Below are 27,147 nucleotides of genomic sequence, written 5' to 3' on the forward strand. Positions count from 1 at the left end.
TATAAATCAAATATTTCTTCTTTGGACAATTTTAGTCAGTTAGTATCTCTAGCAGGGATCTTGTATCCATAAGAGAACTAGAGAATGGTCCATTAGACCATTGTAAATAGTTACCTTCTCAAATAAACCAGGCATCCTTTGAATTCTTGTTGAGAGTTACAGTTCTTCACTTTCTTCATTCACCTTGTCATTCTGATTGCTACTGCCCTAAAATTTTTCTTCAGTGCTGACAAACATATTTATTATAACAAGTGCAGTAATATCAAATTGGAAAATACTTGACTGTTATTTCTGTGTAGATCTGATTTCGGCTCCATAAAGTAAGCAGTTTTTCTCACTCACTCACTCTCCTTCAACAAGACCAATACCATTACATTCTCTCTCTTGTGTAAGTCAGCTCCATATCTAATGGCATTATTGTTGAACTGATCTAAGAAAACGTGAAGTAACAGAAGAAAACATGATCAGAGCATAACATGACTCACATAATGAAATTAAAACTGTTAACTTTGTCTTGTATGCACACTTTTATTTGTACGTACGTTCCTTTGACAAATCCACTGTAAAACGAACATAAGTGCAAGTAAAAAGTACACACAAAACATAAAATTTTGACAAGCTTCAACATCACGGAAACCGGGAAACTAGAACAAGCAGAGTGACTGTAAGAATGAAAAATATAGTAATGGAAATGACAGCATGATTGTCCAAGAGCTTCATCAGTCACTGTCAGAAGATAAGTGATTCACAAATTATATACATCACATTCAATAAATATTTCAATACATCATTTTATAGACCAAAATGAGATCAGTGGCTGAATGTTGATGTGCAGGAATGCTTCATGTGAGAAGAAAAAGTTAATGTTTTAGCTATAAATGAGAACACTTCATAAATTACCCTAAAATCATTATATAAAAGTATATGACACAAATTAATATGACACTGTACATCCAGATGTGTAGAACAATAAATATCAGGTTTATGTAAATAAGCTTTTTTTATCTATAGCACAATGTTGCACTCACCTTTCGGTTGGTTTTATACGAATATGAAGATGGTATCTCTTCCTTCGGACATGTCCAAAAGAACAGATACCATCGGTGATCTTGCAGCTCTTGAAGAATGAAATTACAGTGAAATTCAGACCATTAGCTGCTTACAGGCATTAATAAACATCATCAGGGACAGTTGAAAAATGTGTGCGCCGACTGGGACTCGAACCCAGGATCTCCTGCTTACATGGCAAAGGCTCTGTCCAACTGAGCCATCGAGGACAAAGAGGGTAGTGCAACTGCAGGGACTTATCTCTGGCATGTTCCCTGTGAAATGTGCATGTACTCACATTGCTCAAACTCCTACGGTAATTGGTGAATTGACTGTCGCGAGTAATGAGTGTAGTGGGCAGGGGCACTACAAATGTAGTGTGTGGACAGTAAATTGGAAGTGTGGGTCTCACGTGGAACATGCCAGAGATAAGTCCCTGCAGTCGCACTATCCTCTGTGTCCTCGATGGCTCATTCAGATACAGCATCTGCCATGTGAACAGGAGATACCGGGTTCGAGTCCTGGTCGCAGCACACATTTTCAACTATCCCCATTGATATTTCTCAACGCCTGTAAGCAGCTAATGGTCTGAATTTCATTGTAATTTCATTTTGGTTGGTTGGTTGGTTGATTTGGATGAAGGGGACCAAACTATGAGGTCATTGGTCCACACTCACCTTTTCAAGCAATAGAATTTGAGAACCTTACCATATCTTTTAAGATAACCATGAAAAGTTCTATAACTTTGGGACTCAAAAAGTTAATTAAATAACACGAATGCCCTTAAAAGCTGAAAAGGAAGTAAAAAAAGATTTGCGACTATGTCCTTAGTGTACAATGATAAACTAAAGGTTAAACCACATAAAAATAAAATGGTGTAGTAGGTGGGTGCCAGGAGTTGCTGTATTAAAACTCGTCGAGAACTTTCCAAATGATTTATTTGCTTCCACTACCCACTACCCTGTGTAGCGCGCTGTGTCGGCCGGCCTTGTACGCCAGCGGAGTGCGTCGTCGTCAGAATGCCGCGGTTGACTCGGCGGTCTGCGTCCCTGCCAACTTAGTGCCGCTCAGTGTGAGCTGAAGGTGGCCAGCTGCGTCCTTCTTCTCGCCGGCCTGGCTGAGATCGCAATGACCAACAAGCACCCGCTATCAGGTGTCTGCGGCCCTCGCGTCGGAAGTCTCTGGCGTGTGTCGGTAGTCGAGACGACTGCCTGCGGTAGCGAGCCAAAGACTGGCCTGCCGCTGGCTGACTGCGGACCCCGCCTCAGCCTCAGAGGGTCGAACCAATGACCCGCCGTGGACTGAGATGCTGGTGCCCCATCTGTTGCTTCGTGTAGCCTGGTGGTGTGACATGCACCACCGTCCAGGAGAGCTGCCACACTTGAATGAATATCGTTAGAAAACAGGACATATTTATGCTCATATGTGCGCCTCTGTTTTGCTAATACGCCGCTTCGTGTCACGTATGCACCTGACCCTGGTTGCGCCAGTGGCCCTCTTCTGCCTGTGACTTGCACCATGGAGACTGCTGTGTGCACCCTCTCCGGCAGTTCTACACCTCTGTGGCCTCTATTTGCCTTCGCAATGGCTGGTATGTGTAATTTATTGCAGTCCGACCCGCACCTGGCTCCAAATATCGCACAAAACTAACTTTGCCTATCCTAACCGGTGGTGCCGCTACAATGGTGTCAAAATTGATGTTCGACCATATAAGTAAAAATAACAATCGCAAATTGTATTAAACTGTTCTTAATTCTGATTATAGCTCTAATGAACAGGGTGAAGGTAACCACTCTCTTTATAGTTGTGACACAGAATGGTTAACAGGTACATAAACAAGAATTAAAGCACGGTTTGTGTTTTTGTTAGAAAGGAGTTTTTCCAGGACCTTAGCAATAATGTTAATCTTGTTTATGTACCTATCAGCCCTTCAACACCTCAGCTATATGGTGAGTGGTTACCTTTACTCCTCCTTTTTCACCCAGTACTTTCTAGTGTCCAGTAATAGTGATAAGTGACTATGTAGTTTCTGTATGCACCATTCAGACTAATGGCGTATGTGATATTTTTGTTGTTATTTCATTGTCTTGAGACTGTTTCAAGAAAGCTGTCATATCTCAAAGAGTGATTATTTTTGATGCTATAGATATGTTTTGCATTTTTGTACCATGTATTTACCAATGTGCCAGAGGAATTACCCAATAGAAAAATAAGCGCCATTCAAACTAATGTTATGGAAAATAATATATGGGGTGTTTCAGGATCTCTTGAGCAAACTTTGAGGGATGAAAGACCAAACAGAGACAATCTTTTTTGTTAAGAAACAGATATGTTTTGGTTTGCTGTTTATTAATTATGCATGTGGTCATGATGCACACCACCACCACCACCACCTAGCAACCTGCTGCACAGTTCCTAATGAGGTTATCGTTCTGTTGAGTTGTATCAGTCCTGTTGCTCAGCTTTGTGTTGTCGCAATTCCTTGGTGCGTGCGAATGGGGAAATTGCATCCTTAGCATGCTGGTGGTGGTGGGTATGACATGAGAATGCCAGATTTTGAGGGTGAAGTGATCTGTAGATTTAGCAATGTGCCTTCAAGCAGCATGCGTGCTATAGCCCATGCTATGGAAACAGGTCACATATCTGTTTGGAGAGTATTGCAGGAGTACATCCTACATGTGCCATCTTCAAAGGGTGCAAGTTTTAGGACCAGCTGATTACTCATATTGTATGCAGTTTGTACAGAGATTTGCACACCAAAGCCTTCACACATGTTTTATATACAGGTGAGGCCTTCTTTACATGTGACGGAAATTTTAACAGCAATAACAGCCACATCTGGGACTATGAGAACCCACACTGGTTGCTGTGAGATTGCACCAATGTAGGTTCTCCATAGACATGTGGGCTGGAATTGTTCATAATCCTCTTCAAGGGCCTGTAGTACCGCCACGTAGATTAAATGGAGCAGCTTGCTTACAGTTCCTGCAGCCCACTCTTCCATAACTGCTGGACAGTCTTACACTTGCTGTACACAGAGGCCTGTTGTTCCAGCATGATGGAGCCACAACGCACTTGTTTTGATGCACGAGCAAAGCCAACTGTCAATTTTTGAGAACATTGAATAGGATGAGGAGGACCTGTCACATGGTCAGTGCATTCACTTTACTTGATGCCCCTTTATTACTTTTTTGGGGGACATGTCAAGAGTATGATATACTTTACTCCAACTGCCACTATGCTTTAGCTTATAGCCTGAGTTACTGATGCATTGAACCAAATCTGACAGAATCCTGATGTGCTCTCCAGAGTTGGATAGGCATTGATACGAAGGTGTGCAGCACTTATTGAGGCAAGGGGTGTTTTGTTTGAACCATTCATGTAAATTACTATCAGGTCACCTAATAATAATAAACAATAATTTTTGTGCAGCTGCAGTTATTCATTAATATAACCTTAAGGATATGTTTGAAACGAAATGTTCGTTAAACACCCTGTATTTAAATTTATGTCACTTTTTCCCGATGACCATAATAATGACCTTATAGAATATTAGGTTGCTTGTCAAGAGTTTGAGTATTCTTGAGGATTGGAAGTTGACAAACATTACAGATTAGAAATTGATATTGAAGTAATGAAACTATTTAATTTGTGTTAACATGCCAATCAACTACATAAGTATACCCATACTACATTGTTATTTATAGATTATACATAAGAAACTTGTAATAGGTAGTAGACTTCACAAAATGTTTCTAATTGATAGAGATATATGACAGCGCATACACAAGTAAAAAATATGTATTACACCTCAAGAGTGGACACGTAAAACACTGGTAGCTTAAAATTATACAGGGAAAGTGGTAACATCAGCTAGTTGAATAATTGATAAGGAGATTGTGTGAAAGAAAGGCAGTAATAAGTCATTTGTATCAGACATTTCGTATTCATTTAATGAAATAATTTTTCTCAAATTGTTAATTATCTTGTATTAGCCTGTATGATGGTCTTTTTTCTAGTGTTGCAGACTAGCACTGGCATAAATTGCCCACATTTTGTCTTTAAAGGAAATAAGGTGAAATACAGAATCAGTGTTATCCAAAAAGAGGAAGATAAGCATTTAACTTCCTGTTGAAATATTTGATACCTAGTACATATATGTAGACTTGGCATATGATGGTATTACATTGCAGTCACCAGTTGCAGATTTTGATACGATATCTTCTACATGTCACACATTCCTTTTTGTCATGTGTTAGAGGGACGTAATCTATATTATAAAGTCCAGGGAATTAACAATAGCTGCAAAGGAGAGAATTATTAAGTAATTTAAAAATCACCCACACAAAAGTTCACTGAGCAAAGAGGGACAGTGATTAAGACACTAGGCTCCTGTTGAAGAGAAGCAGGGTTCAAACCTCCATCCTGCCTTCCTCATTTGTATTTATCATGATTTCCCTAAATGATTTTAGGTGGATGCTGGAATGATCCCACAACCAATTTCCTTCTCAGCCTTAGCCAAATCATCTATAACAACACTGATGTAAACAGAGCATTAAATGCCAGTCTAACTTACATCCTTGGACATACACGACAATACACGACTTCATCTCATAATTTTCCAGTGTTTTAGAGCCGTTGGCATTGATAAATATACTATAAAATTGCTAAATTTTGAACAGACGTCCGTATTTAATTTTATAAAACAGGAAATCCGTATTTTCAGCAGTAATAAAATTCATTCTTTTTCCTGCAGAATAGTGAAAGTCCTTCACTCCACAGAATGCTGCTAGAGACTTCAATTGGTACACAAGAAGTATCACCAAAACTGTCATCAGAAACTAGATCACCAGGACAGATTGTCGGTATAACCCCAAGCAGCTCTTGTGGTTTTGAAATGACCTATGCAAACTTACAAGATGTACGAGCAGTGGCACAGGTAAGTGCTTTGAAAAAGCACCTGATTTTAGGACTTTCTATGTTCATCTGACTTGCTAGTATGAATAAAGTGTTTACTGTATAAACACAGATACCATGGCCTTTCAAATGGGGAACAGAATACTACTCAACAATTTTCCATTTTCTTAATTTCGGGCTGTACTAATTCAGCATAGTTCCTTCTTTTAATTTTCGTGCCATTGTGTTGCTGTTGCTCCATATATCTGTCCTGAATGCATAAATTCATTCTTGATAGAGTGAGACAGACATAAAAATACCAGCTTTGTTGTATTTCTGTGATTACATTAAAACACACTAAGAAAATTGTATAACACTTCACTCGCTCCAAAATGTTGATTGCATTTTTCTTCATTATATCACAAATTTACTGTGATTATTTAACATATAATTTCTAAAGTACAGGTTTTATGAGACTGGAAGGTCAGCATGAGCTTATGACAAACCATGAAAACTTTTCTTGAAAAAGAAGTGTGGAGAAACATCCAGAAATTAAGTGTTATATTAATTGGGCATAAGCTGCTTCTCTCTTAGGTGGACAAAGAGTAGATTTAGGTCTTTATAAATGAAAATTCAAGCATGGAAGATAAAATATTTTGTAAAAGAACAGCTCCATAAACTATATACACCAGTCAGTTGCACATATGAAAGGATAGCAATGTGTATTGTAGCAACCTCAGAATAAATAGGATGTCTTCTACTGGAAAACCTGGATCAGGAAGCCCTTAGGTGATGGTTTCACCTGATATTTAATTTGTAAAATGTGGAATTATGATGGCAATGCGAAAATTCTTAGCCTTGTAGTGAGAAACTATAATTCTTAGGACAAAAGTGACAACATTTTTCACTGCAGTCTCCTCCTGATTGTTAGTGAGCATTGTCTAACACCCTCCCCCCTTCCTCCCCCTTCCTCTTCCTAATGAGTAGATTCTGTCCTTCAGGTATTATTCTGAACGGTGTGAGAAACACATATCTACAGCTGCACAAATTTTTAATTTCAACTTAACATTTTATCTAGCCTCATATTTCTTAACTGTGGGAACTAGTGGAACTCAGAGGGAGCCAAGTCTGGCAAATAGGTTAATTGTTCCAATATTTCCTCATTTTTACTGCTGCCAAAGCACCTTTCTTTGCCTTCATTGAAGATAATTGTTTTGTTTTGCAAACAATTCTTCTTCTCATGTAGTTGGTCTGAAATACTTGCATAGTAATTGCCATCCCACAAAACAATGACCTCTTTTCATGCAAATTCAATCTGATGTCACAATTTATGGTGCAAGTCCACCAGCTTCCACCCAGTTCTTTGAATGCTGTTTTATTTCTTTTATGGCTTTGAAAACCCATATCTTATCCAGAGTAATAAATCAGTGCATAAAATCAGTTGTAGTCTTTGAAGAAAAAAAAAAACTCTCGGTATTTATGAGTAATTTATTTTCTCATTTGCTTTCAACAAATGTAGCTTCCATGTAGCTAAACACTTTCTTCCAGCTACCGTCCTTGTAAAATATACTGCACGCTTTCTTCTGATATGTCTTTGTTATCATCTGTAACATACACCTTTGATTGTTAATTACCTTTAATATCATATTTTGCACATTCTCAAAGTTTTACTCTGTGACTGCAGTTTTAGGACATCCTTCATGTTGATCATCTTCAAATGAAGTATGTCCAAGCTGTAATTCAGTCACCCAATTCATAACCACTGAAAATGAAAGAGTGGGCTATATAAATATTCTTGCAGCAATTTGAAGGTGCAGCAATAAAAAACTCATAATTATTACAGTCAAATGTGGCAAGCAGTAAACAGATCAGGCATACAATCTTGAATCAGTGCTGATGACTTGTGTGAAGATGATATTTTGTACAAAGTCATGGCCAAGATAGCTATCATTAATAGTGCAGTAGGTGAGCATATCATATGCTCTTCTCCAGTGTCATTAAATATATAATTGAAAGAAGGGGTTAAATCTGAAATTGGAGGAAAAGTTCATGTACTTTGAGACAAATGTTTATAAAGAGTCATGTGTATAGCTGCAGAAAAACTATCAGTAGAGGCTGGAAACAATGTAAACAAAATTAGGAATAACATGTGGGAACACAATGCCATCATCTAAATTGTGCCCTCAACCATAGGAAATTGTATGCTAAGTTTGGTTTGTTTCCTCATCATAAAGAAAAAGAAAGCCTGAATGAAAAGGAGAATTTTTTGTCCCATGTATTGACTTTGGATTCACCAGCGCAACCTAGAATCGAATTTTAAGTGAATGTGAAGTGGTATACAAAAGCAAAGCAATGGCAATAAAGGGTGAAAGATGCCTGACTGGTGGAAAGTTGTGTGGCAGTCTTTTACAGTACTTTTTACCACTATTGGCTCATTGTGGGTGATAAATGTGGCCTATATTATTCACGTTTTAAGTGATGTAAACACAGTCGGTTATAACAAATTATAGCAGCAGTCATTCAACAGCATCATCTGCTTGTCTGACAGGGCAAGAATTCATTCTCCTATAGAAGAGGTCATGTAGAAGTCTCTGCAAATAAGTTCCTCTTCTGTATATGAGAAGAAAATAATAAATTACCTTTTACTCTAAAAAAAGATATTATCTAGGACAATGATATGTCTAATTTATCATATTTATTAAATCTTATAAAACCATTTTTATGCATGATGTAAAGCATTAGTAGTTGAATAAGATATTTGTTTTACGTTCTGGAGGACAGAGGTCAGATCTTCATCCTGTCATACAAAGTTAGGTTTCTTAGAATAGGACACAGCTAATTTTCTTCCCATCTTTTCCAAATGCAAGCTTTTGTTCAATCCATACTAAGTCATTGTGGAACTTTTAAATCAAAACCTCCTCCATTTAATTTTGTGTTTATCGTAGATTCCTATTTGTAATGTAAGATGCACTTAAAATCTGTAAGTAGCAAGCTATATTACATGTGTGTTTTTTATTACTTTTTCCTCCTAGTGTGACAACCTTATACTGATTGCAATGGAAGTACATATTACAACCAGAGGGGATTTGAAACCAGATCCAACTACTGATCCAATAGAAGCAGTCTTTTACACTGTAGTTTATAGTGACTGTGATGGATCTAATGAAGGAAGCAGTCAGCAACAAAAACAAGGTATGAAATTCTCATATATCATTTTCACAGTTCACAACATACATAGCTGTATTATTGCATTATACATGTATTGAATGCCACAACAGAAAGAAATCTCTGTTATGTAACATTTCTGGAGTCCTTCAACACGCTTGCTTTCGAATTCATAAATGTAGTATACTGTGTATCATTTGCTAGTACCTGCCAAAAAAGGAACATGTTTAGATAATATTGAAATCATCCCTATATTCCCTTAAACATACCAGTAGCTCCTGTAAAACTCCAAAACTGAGTTCCTTACTCTTGATTCTTACCCATGCAAATGAGATTGCTATGAAATCAGCTCTGCCACTCCTCGTTCCTCTCAGTGCCGCGTTCTTCAGTTTCATCACTGAAAAAGTGTATGCAGTTAAGAGGAAAGTGACCTGTGAGAGTGTATACACTGAAGCACCAAAGAAAATGGTATAGGTATGCGTATTCAAATATAGAGATATGTAAACAGGCAGAATATGGTGCTGCAGTCGACAATGCCTATACAAGAAAACAAGCGTCTGGCACAGTTGTTAGATTGGTTACTGCTGTTACAATGGCAGGTTATCAAAATTTAAGTGTGTTTCAACATGGAGTTATAGCCGATGCGTGAGTGAAGGAACATTCTATCTCTGAGGTAGCGATGAAGTGGGGATTTTCCCATACGTCCATTTCATGAGTGTACCGTAAGGTCAGGAACATCATAAAACGTCAAATCTCCAACATTGCAAGAACGAGACTAACGACAACTGAAGAGAATTGTCCAACATGACAGAAATTGCTGCAGATTTGAATGCTGGGCCATCAGCAAGTGTCAGCGTGCAAACCATTCAATGAAACATCATCGATATTGGCTTTCGGAGCCGAAGGCCCACTCGTGTACCTGGGATGACTGCACAACATAAAGCTTTACACCTGTCCTGGGCCTATCAACACTGACATTGGGCTGTTGATGACTGAAAACATGTTGCCTGGTCAGACGAGTCTCATTTTCAATTTTACTGAGCAGATGGACGTGTACGGGTATGGAGGCAACCTCATGAATCCGTGGACCCTGCATGTCAGCAGCGGACTGTTCCAGCTGGTGGAGTCTCTGTAATGGTGTGGGACATGTGCAGTTAGAGTGGTATGAGATGCCTGACAGGTGACACGTATTTAAGCATCCTGTCTGATCACGTGCATCCATTCATGTCCATTGTGCATTCTGATGGACTTAGGCAATTCCAGCAGGACTGTGCACACCCCAGATGCTCAGAATTGCTAGAGTGCTCCTGGAACACTCTTCTGAGTTTAAACACTTCCGCTGGCCATCAAACTCCACAGACATGAACATTATTGAACAAATCTGGGATGCCTTGCAAAGTGCTGTTCAGCAAAGATCTCCACCCCCCTCATACTCTTACGGATGTATGGTGTCAGTACCCTCCAGCACTACTTCAGGCATTAGTCGAGTACATGCCACATTGTGTTGTGGCACTTCCACTTGCTCACAGAGGCCCTACACCATATTAAGCAGGTGTACCAGTTACTTTGGCTTCTCAGTGTATGGTGTCTGTCAACTAACATGTTAGCAGCTTTTGCCAGTCTGCATTGACATGACTATCATCAACCTCTAAATTAAAACAAATGACCAAATATATACAGACATACTGTCTTATATTTCTGGACATACTCTTTAACACAGTAGTAGCTCCTCAGCTGACCTGGTTTCCTTCCCAGCATCAGTGCTTCTTAACCCTAGGACGCCCAAGCCTTTTTTTCTAACTTGGATGCCTGGGGGTGGAGGGGGGGGGGGGGCTTCAGCGAGCCCACAGGTATTAAATAAGTTTACTGAAGAAAAATTACAACTTTCAAAATGGTTTATGTATTTTAACTAAGGCATTGGTTTATAAATGTTGTTAATTGTTATAAATATTGGATTGAGTGAATAAAAAATTGACATATAACAATACAAAATACAGATATTTTCATATACAATAGACTACTCTGAGTCCTCAACTTCAAGGCAAGAGACACACTTCACAATTTTTTCTGAATGTGTATTAGACACATGTTTATGACACTGTCCACAATACTGTTTTGGTTTACTTAGATTGTTGTACTTCTGCTTCTTTGTTTTAGCTTCTCTTACACAAATATGGCTCCAGCCTTTCCCTGCAGGAGGCTGACATGCTTCTGTTGTCATTTCTTTGATTTTCTTTTGTAGAATAGTCTCCATTGATTGAAAAATTTGGTTAGATAACCCTCTTGCATTGGCACTTCTTTCTTCTACCTGCAATTTCACTAGTTCCATCCCAGCTTTGCAGAAGATAAAGTTTCCATGTGTTGCATTTCTTTTCATTCCATCTTGGATGTTGCTGGATGAATATGGTGATTCCATTGATAGCACAAATGTCAATCAGAGAGTAAAATACAGATAGAGGCCATCTCTTTGTTCCCCTCTTGCAGGTGTACATACACGCCATTTGATCAATGGTATCAATTCCACCTTTAGTGGAATTATAATATGCATTTATCTTGGTTTTATTCTTCTCTCCTCCAACAGTGCCTTTGTCTTGGTGTGTTGTTAACATCATCACTAAGTTTTCACTTGGTTTCGTCTTTGCTATGTAGGACACCAAAGTTACTGGAGGCCTACCTGTTGATGGGTCTGTGAACAAGAATGTTGATGAATATAGCTCTCGATTTGACATGTTCTTCATTATGTCTGGAATATGCTTCGTGTTTGACTGGAGAGTTCCTACTGTAGTAACTTTGTAGTCTTGGTATAACTCTTCCGCCAAATCCTTCAATGTGTAATATCTGTCTGTAGTAATATTTCGACCAGTATTTTTCACAGGTGCTACCAGACGTTTGATGACAGCTGCTGAACCCCATTCTTCTTTCGACAAATTCTGAACATTACCTGCATAGGGTTCCATATTCAAGATGTATCTGTCAACTGCATCGGACATCATGCGTATAAGGATGCCATATTTGCCCGGTTTATCCTTCATAAATACTTTGAAGGGGCAGCGCCCTCTAAACAAGCTGAGCATCTCATCAATGGTGAAGTGGACCCCTGGTTTATACAGTAGTGGAAACCTATCATTCACTTTGTTGAAAACATCACGGATTGCTGTGAACTTGTCGGCTTCCCTTCTTAGCTGGCGGGTACTTTTGTCATCAAACCTTATGATTGCAATAAGTTCCTTGAAACGTTCTCTTGCTATAATACCCTTGTAAACTGGCTGACCCATTAGGTCTGACCAAAGATCATGTACACTGACAGAATTGTCCCTATTTGCCCCCATAAGTATCAGGATTCCTATAAAGGCATACAATTAGTCAAAGTAACATTTCACGTAACTGCCTCTTCATTTGAATGTCTTACTATAACATCCATGATGTCAGGCGTAAGAAGTAACTTCAAGGCTTCTCCAGGTGAATGGCAAACACCAGCTGGAGTTACTCCTGCCTGCTCTCTTACTATATTAGCAACAGACCTCCGAGGAATTCTAGGCTGTGTGGTTATGTACCTTCTTCCAGACTTGGCCACAATAACATCCTGATGGTCACTGCCTGAAGCTGCACTATCTTCATCTTCTCTAACATCCACATCACTTTCCCGATCTGAATCATACTCCATAACACCATCCTCATATTCACTTTCACTCCCCGAGTCAGAATCTTAATCTAAAATTTCATTCAGAACTCTTTTGAAAGACAAGTCACATATTCTTTTAGTCATTTATAAGTCTGGGTGTGAACAGTAGGGAACTGCACTAACTCACTGCAAGTTTATAAGATAAATAACAGCTGACTGACATCAACAATCACTTCCTCTGAAAGTAAACTGATTGTTGTGAATATCAAGAATACCAACCAACAAGAAACTAACTTGCATTGTTGTAGAGATGAGAAATACGAAATCCTATTAAGGGAAATTTCCTATAGCATGGAAGCCTAAGGGGCGGGGAGGGGGTTGTTGGACCCATAATAAGTTTATTTATTTTTTCTTTCAAAGCAGGAATATTCTATAAAATATATTGACACTAATGTTTCATAAAATAGCCAACAAACAATAACTCAAAGGGAATATGTAGTATGAAAGTTACTTGGGCAAAGGCAGGGGACATAAAAAAAATTGTGGGTTCAACGACCCCCTCCCCCCCTTACACGTCCTAGGGTTAACTCTGGAAATGGAACGGACTCTCCAATAAGTACCAGCATCCGGCAGAGCAAGAGGGTGCAGTAGTCATAGTACTATTCAAATTTGCAAGCATCTGTTTTCAACTAAACCATCTGAGGCAAATGCTGGGATGGCTTCTTAATAATAATAATAATAATAATAATAATAATAATAATAGTATTAACAACAATTATTATCATTTTGAGTGGCCCAATGGCCTGCTGCAAGTCCTGCAATTGGATGCAACTTCAGCAATTTGTGTGTCTCTTACGTATACCAGTGTAAGATTGCTTGGGAAAGGAACCTACAGTTAAACATGGAATCTGAAGCATGTGTCATTCCTGGTGAATCATCACATCATTGAGAGGTGAAGGCTAGGTTAAACACAGAATTAAAAATTCCCACAGTTCGACCAGGATTCAATCTCTCAACCTCTTAGCTTCCAGGCGCACATTTTACCCTAGACTACTGGGTCTGCCTCTTACCTCTTTGAAAACTGGAGATGTGCTTACTACAGACTGTATTGAACACAGTGTCATTATCACTTACATCTCTGTGCTGAATACATTGCATTGGGGCCACCAGCAGGTGCTAAGGTTTCGAAAGCAGACTGCCTCTTCATTTCCTGAATATTGCCATGAGCTGTGCTGCATGCAATATAGAATAGCAGCTAGTGTCACTGGCTGGCATGCTGTGGGTTGCCAGCAAATATCTGTTATGTAGTATTTATAATTTTAGAAGGTTCTAAAAGTTTCTTATGTTTGCATGTTACAGAATATTCAGTGTTTGTATAAATAACAGCACTCTTAATCCAGGTCAGAGTTCTGTTCTGTCTTTACATTGGAATCCATGATAAATGTGCTTTCAGTGCTAAGTGTTGTACTTCATTGATGACTCTGCTTTTGGTTTTGGGCTTGATTGTGGTTGTGACATGACATTGTTTGGTGGCTTTAGTGAGGAGTTGTAAAAGCCGTCACCTTTGTGAGCAGGAACCATAAAGCAGTACATGATTCCCAAGGTACAAACAGGTATACTTAGGAGACCAATGAATTTCAAAACCTCAGGAGACCAATGAATTTCAAAACAGCAGTCACTTATCTGCACGTCAGGTGTACATGAGTACCTTCCAGAGATGCTTGTCAGGACCTGAAAGCAATGGTTGAAAGGATGTGAATGAGTGACCAAATACTGCAGGTGAGGTGACATGATGCATATGGTGTATGTGTGCTTTTACTCTGATGGCACACCGAGCGAGGTGGCGCAGTGGTTAGACACTGGACTCGCATTCGGGAGGACGACGGTTCAATCCCACGTCCGGCCATCCTGATTTAGGTTTTCCGTGATTTCCCTAAATCACTCCAGGCAAATGCCCGGATGGTTCCTCTGAAAGGGCACGGCCGACTTCCTTCCCCATCCTTCCCTAATCCGATGAGACCGATGACCACGCTGTCTGGTCTCCTTTCCCAAACCAACCAACCAACCATCTGATGGCACATCTCAGTTGTGGGTCAAGAACAACAAAGAGAAGCCCGATTGCTGGGACAAATTCCAAGCCAAACTGAAGAAAACATTTGGAGACAATCAGCAGCAAGTCCACTTAGCAGAAGAATAATTGAAGAATAGGGCTGGATGTTATAGGGAAACAACGCAGTTTTACATACAGAGTGTTTTGCCCTGTGTCTCGCTGCCAATTCAAATATGGCAGGAGCCAAAGAAATTTCACCTTCAATCAAAGGAGTCACAAGATATATCTCCCAAGCTTTTCTAGTGATGGGTGTCTATTCAGCAAGTGGTGCCAGCCCATCAAGGAAATGCTACAGAAAAGTGTTGGATGAAAGATGTATGACCAACTCCTGAATGTGCCTGTTGTGGTGGACCACCATGACCTCTTCTCTCTCATACATCAGGTAATAAGAGAAGAGGCACAGTGACTCATGGGCTTCTTTTTCTGTAATGTCCAATGCTTATCACTGCCATCAAAAGACCGCTATGTTCTGTCATGTGAAAGGGATTGTGTTGAAGGTTGTAAATGGTAAATACGTCCAGCTGACAGGAACATGCATTGCAAGAATAACTATCAGTGATAGAGCACAGCCCTTTGAATTTGTTGTTTTAACAATGTAGGCATAACATTATTCTCAGATGGTAATTCTTGCAGGCATCATAGTCATAGACTGTGGGAGATCAGAGCTTCAGATTAACAAACTATTCCAACAAACAAAAATAACAGAGAAAGCTATGGTCAGTTGTTTGCCATTGAAGATGATGCATCCCATATCATCAGTGAAACAAGTTCATCATCACTTTAGATGCTATGTTAAAATGTGAAGCTTTCGTTGATTGCAGAAAGCTACTCAGGCTCATAAAAGAAATCTACATACCAGCAACAATCATAAGCATTCCATTTGGTGAAGGGGAACTGTGGATCATTGTAACAACCAGCTACAACAACACTGTACCAACACTGGAGATCATCCACTAATTAGCCAACACTTGTGCAGTGTGTCATTGGCTAAATTATGCTTAATTTGGGAGGAAGTGGAGAAGATACTGCAGGATGACATCAGTGAACCATCAGAGAGCCCTTGGCTCTCTTTTGTGGTCCCTATGAAGGAGGAGGATGGCATATGACATTCATGCATCAGCTGCTGCCAACTGAACAAAATCATGAAAAAGAGATGTCTATCCATTGCCATGCATTGATGACACCATAGACTGCTTGAGAGGAGGAAAGTATTTCTTAACTACAGACATGCATAGAAGCTACTGGCAAATGATGGTTGATCAGGCTGACTGGGAAAAGACTATCGTCATAGCTTTTGACGGCCTCTATGTGTTTAAAGTTACGGCGTTTGGGCTGTGTAATCCTCCAGACACCTACGAACATATGATGGGCTGCCTGCTTCAAGAACTTAGATGGACAACATGTCTTTGCTGTCTGGATGACAGTGTCATTTTTTGAAGGCATCTGAAGTATGTCTGAGCCACCTGACAACCGTATTTAAGTTTTTCAGACTGCAGGTCTCTGCCTGAATCCAAAAAAGTGCTTCTTCATTGCTCAAGAAGTAAAAGTCTTGGAACATCTAGTTAATGGTGATGGAATCTGCCCCAATTCAAAGAAAATAAGAGCAGTCACTGATTTTTTGACTCCTCAGCATGTTTGTGATGTGACAAGTTTTCTCGCACTGTGCTCATACTACCAGCGATTCACAAAGGACTTCTGTACCAAGTCACATCCATTGCAAGCAATACTACAGGGAGATACCAAATTTTCCTGGAAAGAGGTGCAAGGAAGGTCCTTCCATGTTCATAAGGAGCTGCTAATATCTTCTCCAGTTATGTGATTGTATGATGAGAATGCTGGGACAGAACTTCACACCAATGCTAATGGTTATGGGATAGGTGCAGTTGTAGTGCAGATTCAGGAAGGTGCTGAAAAGGTTGATAGCTTATGCTTACAGGCTACTCTCCAATTATGAGATGAATTACTCTAGATCCAAGTAAGAGTGGCTTACAATTGTTTGGTCCATCAACAAGCTCCAACCTTCCAGCTGTATTTATTTGCCAAACCATTCACTGGTATGAGGGACCCCTGTTCTCAATGTTGGCTAATTGGCCTGATCAATCTGCTGGGTAATGCGGTTAGATGAGCCTTTAGGCTTCAGGTGTACAACTTCACATTGATATACAAAAAGGTATGTAAACACAAGGATACTGACTGCCCTTAAAGGAATCCTATGGCTAAACACAGAAGCATGGATGAAATCTGTCACTGCTGCATTAAACAACATTGCTGCTGAACAGAGGGAAGATCCAGCACTATTGTAACCCAAAGAAGCCTTGAAGAAAGAGAAACTAACCAAAGGAGAAGTCTAATTAATAAACAGAGAACTGTATAAGAGGAGCTGTGATCCAATGGGACAGAAATGGCTGCTTGCCATTCCAATTCATCCAGAGCTAGTTTTTCCTGAATAATTTCCACACTGCTCCAACATGTGACCAAACGTAATTCGTGAATATTCTAGACAGAACCAGACACAGGTACTACTGGCCACATCTCTACCAATCCATTTGATTGTGAATGTCTATGTCATAAATGAGAAGAGAACAGGAATCCCATTACAGCTGGTAGCATAAATTGGTTCCTGTCCTTTATTCCATAATGATGTTCAGAGGGATCACCCAAAAGATTTGTAATATCAATAGCTAGCCTGTCATTTTCTCTGGTGACTTCCCCACAGGGAACAACTGGAATCAGCAAGATACATGAGAAAGTACCTGATAAAAAGCTTGGTTCACAGTAGGGCTGCGACAAGGGGCCCCTTAGGTAGGTCAGTGGTGCACCATACAGAAGCAGCAGTTACTCAGACAGCAGAGTACATGTGGAGTGCACATGGGCAGCTTTTTTTTTTTTTTTTTTTTTTTTTTTTAGACCAAGTGATAATTTAAGGTCCTCTGATGAACAGCTACCAGTCAGTACACAGAGAGAAAAAGCAGATCGATTATGAAGAAGAAACAGTTTGAATGTCAAGATTTTAACAGTAAATTGCCAAATCACTTATAACAAGTTCCCTGAATTTGCCGTCTTCCAAAAAATCTGTTGGACTCAAATTATACTTGAAACCAAGAGCTAGAAGAAACCCATAGTGGAAATCTTTGAAATGTTTAGTGAGACAAGGAAAGTATATCAAAAAGACAGCTTAGACATCATAGAAGGGGGGGAGGGGGGGGTGTTCATTTGCAGTTGGCAGAAATAATATGTCTATCATGGTTGAAATTGAGTATGATTGCAAAGTTATCTGGAAATGCTAAAGTGGCATAGATGAATTCATTGCTGTAACAATTGTAAAATCATTCAAAGGATGTTTACGCTCAGTAGTGCAAATGTACCCTGATCTTACAGTATCAGTTGGAACCAATGTTAGCCTACTGATTACAGGATTGAGATGTCTGTGGAATCATTGCAAGTGGTACATACAGCCTTGTGAAGAAGTTCTGAATGCTTTATCCAAAAACTATCATGAGCAATTAATGCAATGACCCACATGCATTGAAAATATTTTAGACCTCATAACTACAAACAGGTCTGACCTTAATGACAGTGTCAATATAGAGACAGGGATTAGCAATCACAATGTAATCATAGCCATGATGATAGCTAAAGCTAATGAATAGATCAACAAGGTTAGGAGAGTTTTTAGGGTAGAAAGACCAGATGAGCAGTTGTTAGCATCCCACTTAGATAATGCATGGATATAAGTTAGTTCCAATATGGTAAACATAGAGTAATTACACGCAAGCCCACCCAGCTAGCCACTTCGTCTAATGCGCTGCTTCCCGAACTGGAAGGTGTGCTGGTGCCCGGCGGATTAGTGTCGAGGTCTGGTGTGCCAGCCAGCCTGTGGATGGCTTTTAAGGTGGTTTTCCATCTGCCTCGGCGAAAGCAGTCTGATTCCCCTTATTCTGCCTCAGTTACACTATGTCAGCGACTGCTGCTCAAACAGTTTCTCCACGTATGCATACACCATAATTACTCTACCATGCAAATTTGGGGTTACACTCATCTGGTGTGAGATGTTCCGGGGGGGGGGGGCTGTCCATTGCTCTGGGGGCCAAACTGCACAATAACCCTGGGTTCGGTGTGGGGCGATGGTGGGATGGGTGGACTGCTGTGGCCTGTTGTGGGGTTGTGAACCACTGAGAGCTATGGCAGGACGAAGCCTCTCCTATGTTTCTAGGTCCCCAGTTTGATACACAATACGCAATTCACAACTGCAGGCAGATCTAAACCTGATTGTGGATCACACTCTGGAGAACCATGTGTCAAGTAAGTCTGTTAAGGACAGGAAAGACCCATCATGGTTTATAATAAATTTTAGAAAATGTTTAGAAAACAGAGATTCTAGCACTATGGTTTCAAAAAATAATGTACAAATTTGTAGAAATTCATATGTCTATTAAAAGATTGATGCATGAAGTCTACGACAACCTCCACTGCCGTACCTTAGTGAAAGAGCTTCCCAAGAATCCCAGAAAATTCTGGTCCTAAGTAAAATACCAAAGTGGGCTGAAGGTTTGTATCCAGTCACTCATAGGTCAGTCACATGTGACAATAGAAAGGCAAGATGAAGTCTTAAATTTCATGTTTTAAAAATTGTTAGCAGTGGAGAATTATGTGGAAATACCGCTGTTTGACAGACACACAAACTCCCAGATAGAGAACGTACAAATTGGCATCCCTGGTGGTAAAAAGGACCTGAAAGAGTTGAAAACTAGTAGGTTGCCAGGTCCTGATGGAAATGAATTGGCCTTTACAGAAAGTACTCTTTGGCATTTGGCCCATATTTCGCTTGCATTTATTCAAATATCTCACTTAGTTAAAAATTGCAAGTGACTTTAAAAACGCATGGGTGACTCCCATCTATAGGAATGCTAAAAGAATGAACCCACAAACAGTTTGCTACAGAGTACTTGAACATATTCTAAGTTCAAATGACTTAAATTTCCTAGAGAAAGAAAAAGCATCTGCCCACGATCCAACATGGATTTAAAAAGTATCGCTTTTGCAAAATTCAGTTAGTCCTTAGTCTTGCACACTATTGGTGAAGAGCAACAGACAGGTTCCCTATTTCTAAATTTGCAGAAGTTGTTTGACATAATGTCATAAGACACTGTTGACAAACATTGAAGCATACAGAACGGGTTATAACCCATTACATTGTCCTGTAAAAAGAGTGTTCATCAGAGACAAAGGTATCATCAGGAGTGCCCCGGGAAAGTGTGACAGAACCACTATTGCTCTCTGTATACATAAACGATCTGTCAGATAGTGTGGGTAGCGATCTGTGATTGTTTTGTTGATGATGTTTTAGTGTACAGGAAAGTGCCACCTTTGAATGACTACAGGAGGATACAAGTTGACTTGTGTAGAATTTCTGATTTTTTCTGATGAGTGGCAGTTTGCTCTTAAAAAAGGCAAAATGTAAGTTAACACAGAATAATGGGAAAAACAATTCTGTAATGTTCATCACAAAGTGATGTGAAATGGATTGAAGCAATGAAGGTGGATGGTCGACTTTGATGTATCGGGCGAATAGCTCATCTAGAAAGGAGACCACACACAAAACACTTGTGTGATCCATTCTTGAGCACTGTTCAAGTATTTACAGTCCCCACCAGGTCACATTAAAGAGAGACATCAAAGCAGTTCAGAGGCATGTTTTTAGATGTGTTACCAAGAGGTTCAATTAACACATGAAAGTTACAGAAATTTCTCAATGAACTGAAATTGATGTTCCTGGAGGGAAGATGATGATCTTTTCATGAAACAGTGTTGAGATAGGTTAGAGAACCCACATTTGCAGCAGGCTGCAGAATGATCCTACTGCCACTAACATACATTTCATATAAGGTCCTCAAACACAAGATAAGAGAACTCAGGGGTCATACAGAATCATATAGATAGTCATATTTCCCTTGATCCATTTGTGAATGGAACAGGAAAGGCATAACTAGCAGTAGTATGAGGTACCCCCTGCCATGCACGTATGGTGGCTTGCAGATATGTATTTAAATGTAGATGTAAATGTAGCATCCATACACCATATAGTGGCTTGCAGATATGTATTTAAATGTAGATGTAAATGTAGCATCTCTGAGAGCTCCAGTACAAGACAGGCCTAGAAGCCATGAGCTTCCACTTCCGTCAGTCTCCATGCATCATCATTTGACCAGCAGGATGTCTTCTCGGTTGACTGTCGTTAATGTGGCTTGATTCTGTACAAGCTGGTAAACAGAACCTGCACTCCACTTATAATATCCTGCCACTCCTTGAGATATGGAGAGTGGAGATGATATTATTTGTAGGGTACATCATTCGGCTTTCAGCTGCCTTGACTCCAGGGGTCACGGCTATCACTTCATGTGGAGATGGTTATTGGACCTTCTCAGGAAATAAATATTGGTTCAGCTGTTGAATCTGTGATTCATATATGATTCCTAAAGCTTCCAGGTATCAGTTTTTGAATACAATTCTTACATCTTATTTATGGAACTTGATTCTGATTTTGAAACTTTCCTTGATTTTTGTTGTGTTGTAAGACAAGTATATCTTTGTTCATTAGTCCTGTTTTGGGCTCACATTACTTGTAGTTACTTCTTTCTCTCTCACATGTATTCTTGGCCATCAACTTAGTGCCTATTTTGGTGCACAGCCTTGTTAGTGTCAGGCTACAACACAAAAGTAGAAAGATGCTAAAACACTGAATCCACAAAGTCATGTTAGTCCATCAGGGAAAGTAAGTTTATTGAATCATGACAGCAGAAGCTATTGCTGCTACAATAAGTTGGTTTCATTTTCCATCAATCCTTTGTATGATTAATGGTAATGATTTGGAATGAGTCATTTTACATTCACAAATTACAAAAGTAGAAATTATTCTGATAGTAGAAAGAGTTGCCAGGAAGAAACTTTTTTCAATTTGTTTTCAAATATCACTATGCTGTCTGTCAGACAGTTTATATCATTGATCAAAAATTTTGGTGACAGCATTGTGCACCTCCTTTTGGTGCTAAAGGCAACGTTAATGTGGAGTAATGAATGTCATTTAGTCTTCTGGCATTGTGATTATGTACATCATTGTTCCTTTTGAACTGCGCTGGATTACTTACAAAAAATTTCTTGAAGGAATAAATGTATTTTGGAGCAATACTAAAAATGCATATCTCCTTAAGTAGATGTCTACAAGATGATCACATGTCATCACCATGTGTTATTCTGGCAGCACATTTTTGAGCAATGAACACTTCCTTTTTAAAGCTGAGTTACCGCAGAACAATATTCCATATGGCATTATGAATGAAAATATGCAAATTATGTCCACTTATTGATTTGTGTCTCCCGAATATTTACAATGATTTGAAGTCCAAATGTGGCTGAACGAAGTTGTTTTAGGATTCCAAAGTTCAAATTTTCATCCATTTGGGCACCTAAAAAGCTTGAAGTTTCCACCCTAGTTATAATTTACTCACCATGTGTCACACTTTTCATTGGTTTAGTACCTCTAGATGTGCAGGATGGAATATATTGTGTCTTTTTCAAATTGAGAGTGATTACATACTTTTTCTCCTGTTGCTGTATGCGTCTACATCTACATCTAGATCTATATACATACTCATCAAGCCACTGTACAATCCATGGTGGAGGTTGTGGAGGTTACCCTGTACCACTACTAGTCATTCCATTTCCTGTTCCACTCGCAAATAGAGTGAGGGAAAAATGACTATATGCCTCCGTACCAGCCCTAATCTCTCTAATCATATCTTATATGTTGCCAGCAGTAGAACAATGATGTACATAATCACAATGCCAGAAGACTAAATGACATTCATTACTCCACATTAACGTTGCCTTTAGCACCAAAAGGAGGTGCACAATGCTGTCACCAAAATTTTTGATCAATGATATAAACTGTCTGACAGACAGCATAGTGATATTTGAAAACAAATTGAAAAAAGTTTCTTCCTGGCAACTCTTTCTACTATCAGAATAATTTCTAGTTCTCTAAATTTTCTCAGTAGTGACACTCAAAAAAAAATGTCACCTTCCCTTTAGTGATTCCCATCTGAGTGCTCGAAGCATCTCCATAATACTTGCATGTTGCATGAACCTACCTGTAACAAATCTTGCAGCCCACTTCTGAACTGCTTCGATGTCTTCCTTTAATTTGACCCGGTGCAGATCTCAAACACTTGAACAGTGCGTAACAGTGAGTCGCACTATTGTCCTGTATGCGGTGTCCTTTACAGATGAACCATACTTTCCTAAAATTCTCCCAATAAACCAAAGTCAACCATTCACCTTTGCTACTAGAGTCCTTACATGCTCATTCCATTTCATATTGCTTTGCAACATAACATCTCAATATTTAATCAACATGACTGTGTCAAGCAGCACACTACTAATGCCGTAGCTCAACATTATGAGTTTGTTTTTCCTACTCATCTGCATTAACTTACATTTTTCTACATTTAGAAATAGCTGCCATTCATCGCACCATCTAGAAATTTTGTCTAAATCATGTTGCATCCTCCAACAGCCGCTCAATGACGACACTTTCATGTACACCAGAGCATCATCAGCAAACGGCAACAGACTACTGCTTGCCCTGTCCACCAGATCATTTATGTATATAGAAAATAAAGTGGTCCTATCACACTTCCCTGGGGTGGTCCTCATGATAACCACATCTCTGATGGACACTCGCCATCAAGGACAACGTACTGGGCTTTGCTGAAATCGAGGAATATGGAATCCACCTGTAGGCATTTATCCGTAGTCCACAAGATATGTTGTGAGAAAAGGGCAAGCCAACTTTCATACAGGTATGCTTTCTAAAATTATGTTGATTTGTAGACAGAAGCTTTACCCTCTCATGGAAATTTATTGTATTTTAACTGAGAATATGTTCAAGGAATCTGCAGCAAACCAATGTTAATGACATTTGTCTGTAATTTTGCAGGTCTTTTCTTTTATCCTTATTAAATACAAGAGTCACTTGTGCTTTTCCCACTTGGGACTTTGCTCTGGGCGAGAGATTGGCGATAAACGCAAGCTAAGTAAGGTGCAAATGCTGTAGGGTACTCTTTGTAAAACTGTATTGGGATTCCGTCAAGACCTGATGACTTAATTACTTTCAATTCTATTCTTTCAGTTGTTTCTCTATGCCGGTGATGATTATTTTATATACTGGAGTCTGTGTAATGCTCAAATGATGGTATGTTTGTACAAGTCTCATGTGCAGACAATTTCTTAAATGTGAATTTAAAACTTTGGCTTAACTTTAGGTATTGTCTACTGCCACACCAGCCTGGTCAAGGAGTGACTGGATAGAAGCCTTAGAACCACGTAACAGTTTTATGTAGGACCAGAATTTTCTTCGGTTCTTGGCAAGATCTTTTGATGAGCTATGATGGCGGTGTTGTTGTAAGCTTCACACATAGGTCTTTTTACAGATGCACGAATTTCTATTAACTTTCACCTGTCATCATTTGCGCATTCTCTTTTGAACCAAGAATGCAACAGCTTTCACTTCCCCAGCATTTTTCAAATTTCATTGTTACACCATGGTGAATCTTTTCTGTCATTAATATTTGGCATATAATTCTCCAGAGTATGATTTACAATCTGTTTAAAATTTGCCCATAATTCCTGTGTCCATCATATTGGAACTAAATGATGTCAGTTCAATGTCTAAGTAGGATGCTAACAACTGCATATCTGCCCTTTGTAACAGAAATACTCTTCTAGCCTTCTTGACTGATTTATTAACTTTAGTAACCCAAAGTTACTATGATGACATCATGGTCACTAATCCCTGTCTCTATACTGATGCCATCAATTATGTCAGACTTCATAACTACAAGGTCTAAAATATTTCCATTGCATGTGGGCTGTCGAACTAGCTGTGCAAGACAGTTTTCAGAAAATGTGTTAAAAATAATTTTGCAACACTGACTGTTCCCCCTGCAATGACACCATAAACGTCCCAGTCTATACTTGGTAGGTTAAAGTTACATCCAACTAATATTGCATGATCTGGGTATTTCCGCACTTCGGCCTGTACTCTTTCTTACAGTGACTCTAAAACCATCACAGCAGAATCAAGTGGTGAGTAAAAACGTCCAACAATTAACTTAATTTCACCTAGACTAATTATACGTGACCAGATAACTTTCCTGTAACACTCAAATTCAACGTGAATAGAGACAATATTTTTGTCACCTGCAATGAACACATCCCCACCTATGGCATCTAATCTGTCTTTTTGATATACATTCCACAAATTGCTAAATATCTCACAACTTTCTGCTTCAGGTTTCAACCAGCTGCCAGCTCTATGTTTGGATTGTTTACAATACTAATGCAGTTTCCAGAAAATGTGTGTTGGACTGCGACTGCTGTGTTCGGATGCGAGCTGAGTTGGCATCCCTTCGCTCCCAGCTTCAGGCAGTGTTGGCTTCGGTCACACAGCCTGAGGCTGTTGCCAATGGGCATCACTTTGGGGGTCCGGATGGGGGTTTGTCGGGGACGGCCAGCTCATCCCACGCATCCCCTGATCAGACTACGGCTGTGGATGCCCGGGATACTGCCCACAGTGAGGCTGACCCCTCACCCGTGGTAGAGTGGGAGGTCGTCTTGAGGTGTGGCAGGGGGCGAAAGACATTTCGGAGAGCTGAACGGAAGGCCTCTCCAGCTTGTCTGACAAACTGGTTTCAGGATCTGTCTCCGGCTGATACTGATCTTCAGCCGGACATGGCTGCTTGTCCTGGTCGAGAGGTTGCCCCTCGGTCTGCAAGATCTGGGCGGTCGCAGAGGGTGGGCTTACTGGTAGTTGGGAGCACCAACGTCAGGTGCTTAATGGGGCCCCTTGGGGATATGGCTGCAAGGCAGGGGAAGAAAACCAATGTGCACTCCATGAGCATACTGTGGGGGGGGAGTCATTCCAGATGTGGAAAGGGTCCTTCCGGATGCCATGAAGGGTACAGGGTGCACCCATCTACAGGTGGTCGCTCATGCCGGCACCAATGATGTGTGTCGCTACGGATCGGAGGAAATCCTCTTTGACTTCTGGCAGCTATCTGATTTGGTGAAGACTGCCAGTCTCACTAGCGGGATGAAAGCAGAGCTCACCATCTGCAGCATCGTCGACAGGACTGACTGCGGACCTTTGGTACAGAGCCGAGTGGAGGGTCTGAATCAGAGGCTGAGATGGTTCTGCGACCATGTGGGCTGCAGATTCCTCGACTTGTGCCATAGGGTGGTGGGGTTTCGGGTTCTGCAGGATAGAGGCAGTTTTTTTAGGTTAGATGGCCCCAGGCAAGTACAGAAAGGGCAACAGATTCAAAGGATGCGAGGCAAAGTCAGGACATGCGGGGACCAAGCAGCAATCGGTATTGTAATTGTAAACTGTCGAAGCTGTGTTGGTAAAGTACTGGAACTTCAAGCGCTGATAGAAAGCACCGAAGCCGAAATCGTTATAGGTACAGAAAGCTGGTTGAAGGCGGAGATAAATTCTGCCAACATTTTTACAAAGGTACAGACGGTGTTTAGAAAGGATAGATTGCATGCAACCGGTGGTGGAGTGTTCGTCGCTGTTAGTAGTAGTTTATCCTGTAGTGAAATAGAAGTGGATAGTTCCTGTGAATTATTATGGGTGGAGGTTACACTCAACAACCGAGCTAGGTTAATAATTGGCTCCTTTTACCGACCTCCCGACTCAGCAGCATTAGTGGCAGAACAACTGAGAGAAAATTTGGAATACATTTCGCATAAATTTTCTCAGCATGTTATAGTCTTAGGTGGAGATTTCAATTTACCAGATATAGATTGGGATACTCAGATGTTTAGGACGGGTGGTAGGGACAGAGCATCGAGTGACATTATACTGAGTGCACTATCCGAAAATTACCTCAAGCAATTAAACAGAGAACTGACATGTGGAGATAACATCTTGGACCTACTGATAACAAACAGACCTGAACTTTTCGACTCTGTAAGCATAGAACAGGGAATCAGCGATCATAAGGCCATTGCAGCACCCTGAATATGGAAGTAGATAGGAATATAAAAAAATGGAGGAAGGTTTATCTGTTTAGCTAGAGCAATAGGAGGCAGATTTCAGACTACCTAACAGATCAAAATGAAAATTTCTGTTCCAACACTGACAATGTTGAGTGTTTATGGAAAAAGTTCAAGGCAATCGTAAAATGCGTTTTAGACAGGTATGTGCTGAGTAAAACTGTGAGGGACGGGAAAAACCCACCATGGTTCA

The 27,147-nt window shown here is 40.0% G+C and overlaps 1 protein-coding gene across 1 annotated transcript in view; it reads left to right on the forward strand.

Annotated features, from left to right (window-relative positions):
- LOC124556559 (DNA polymerase zeta catalytic subunit) overlaps window positions 1-27,147 on the forward strand; it is a 223,577-nt gene that overhangs the window by 96,319 nt on the left and 100,111 nt on the right. Inside the window, exons 14-15 of the mRNA XM_047130515.1 lie at window positions 5,804-5,986; window positions 8,976-9,135. Of these exons, the coding sequence (XP_046986471.1) occupies window positions 5,804-5,986; window positions 8,976-9,135 (343 nt within the window). The remainder of the gene's footprint in view (window positions 1-5,803; window positions 5,987-8,975; window positions 9,136-27,147) is intronic.

Source organism: Schistocerca americana, chromosome X (genome assembly GCF_021461395.2).
Source record: "Schistocerca americana isolate TAMUIC-IGC-003095 chromosome X, iqSchAmer2.1, whole genome shotgun sequence".
NCBI lineage: Eukaryota > Metazoa > Arthropoda > Insecta > Orthoptera > Acrididae > Schistocerca > Schistocerca americana.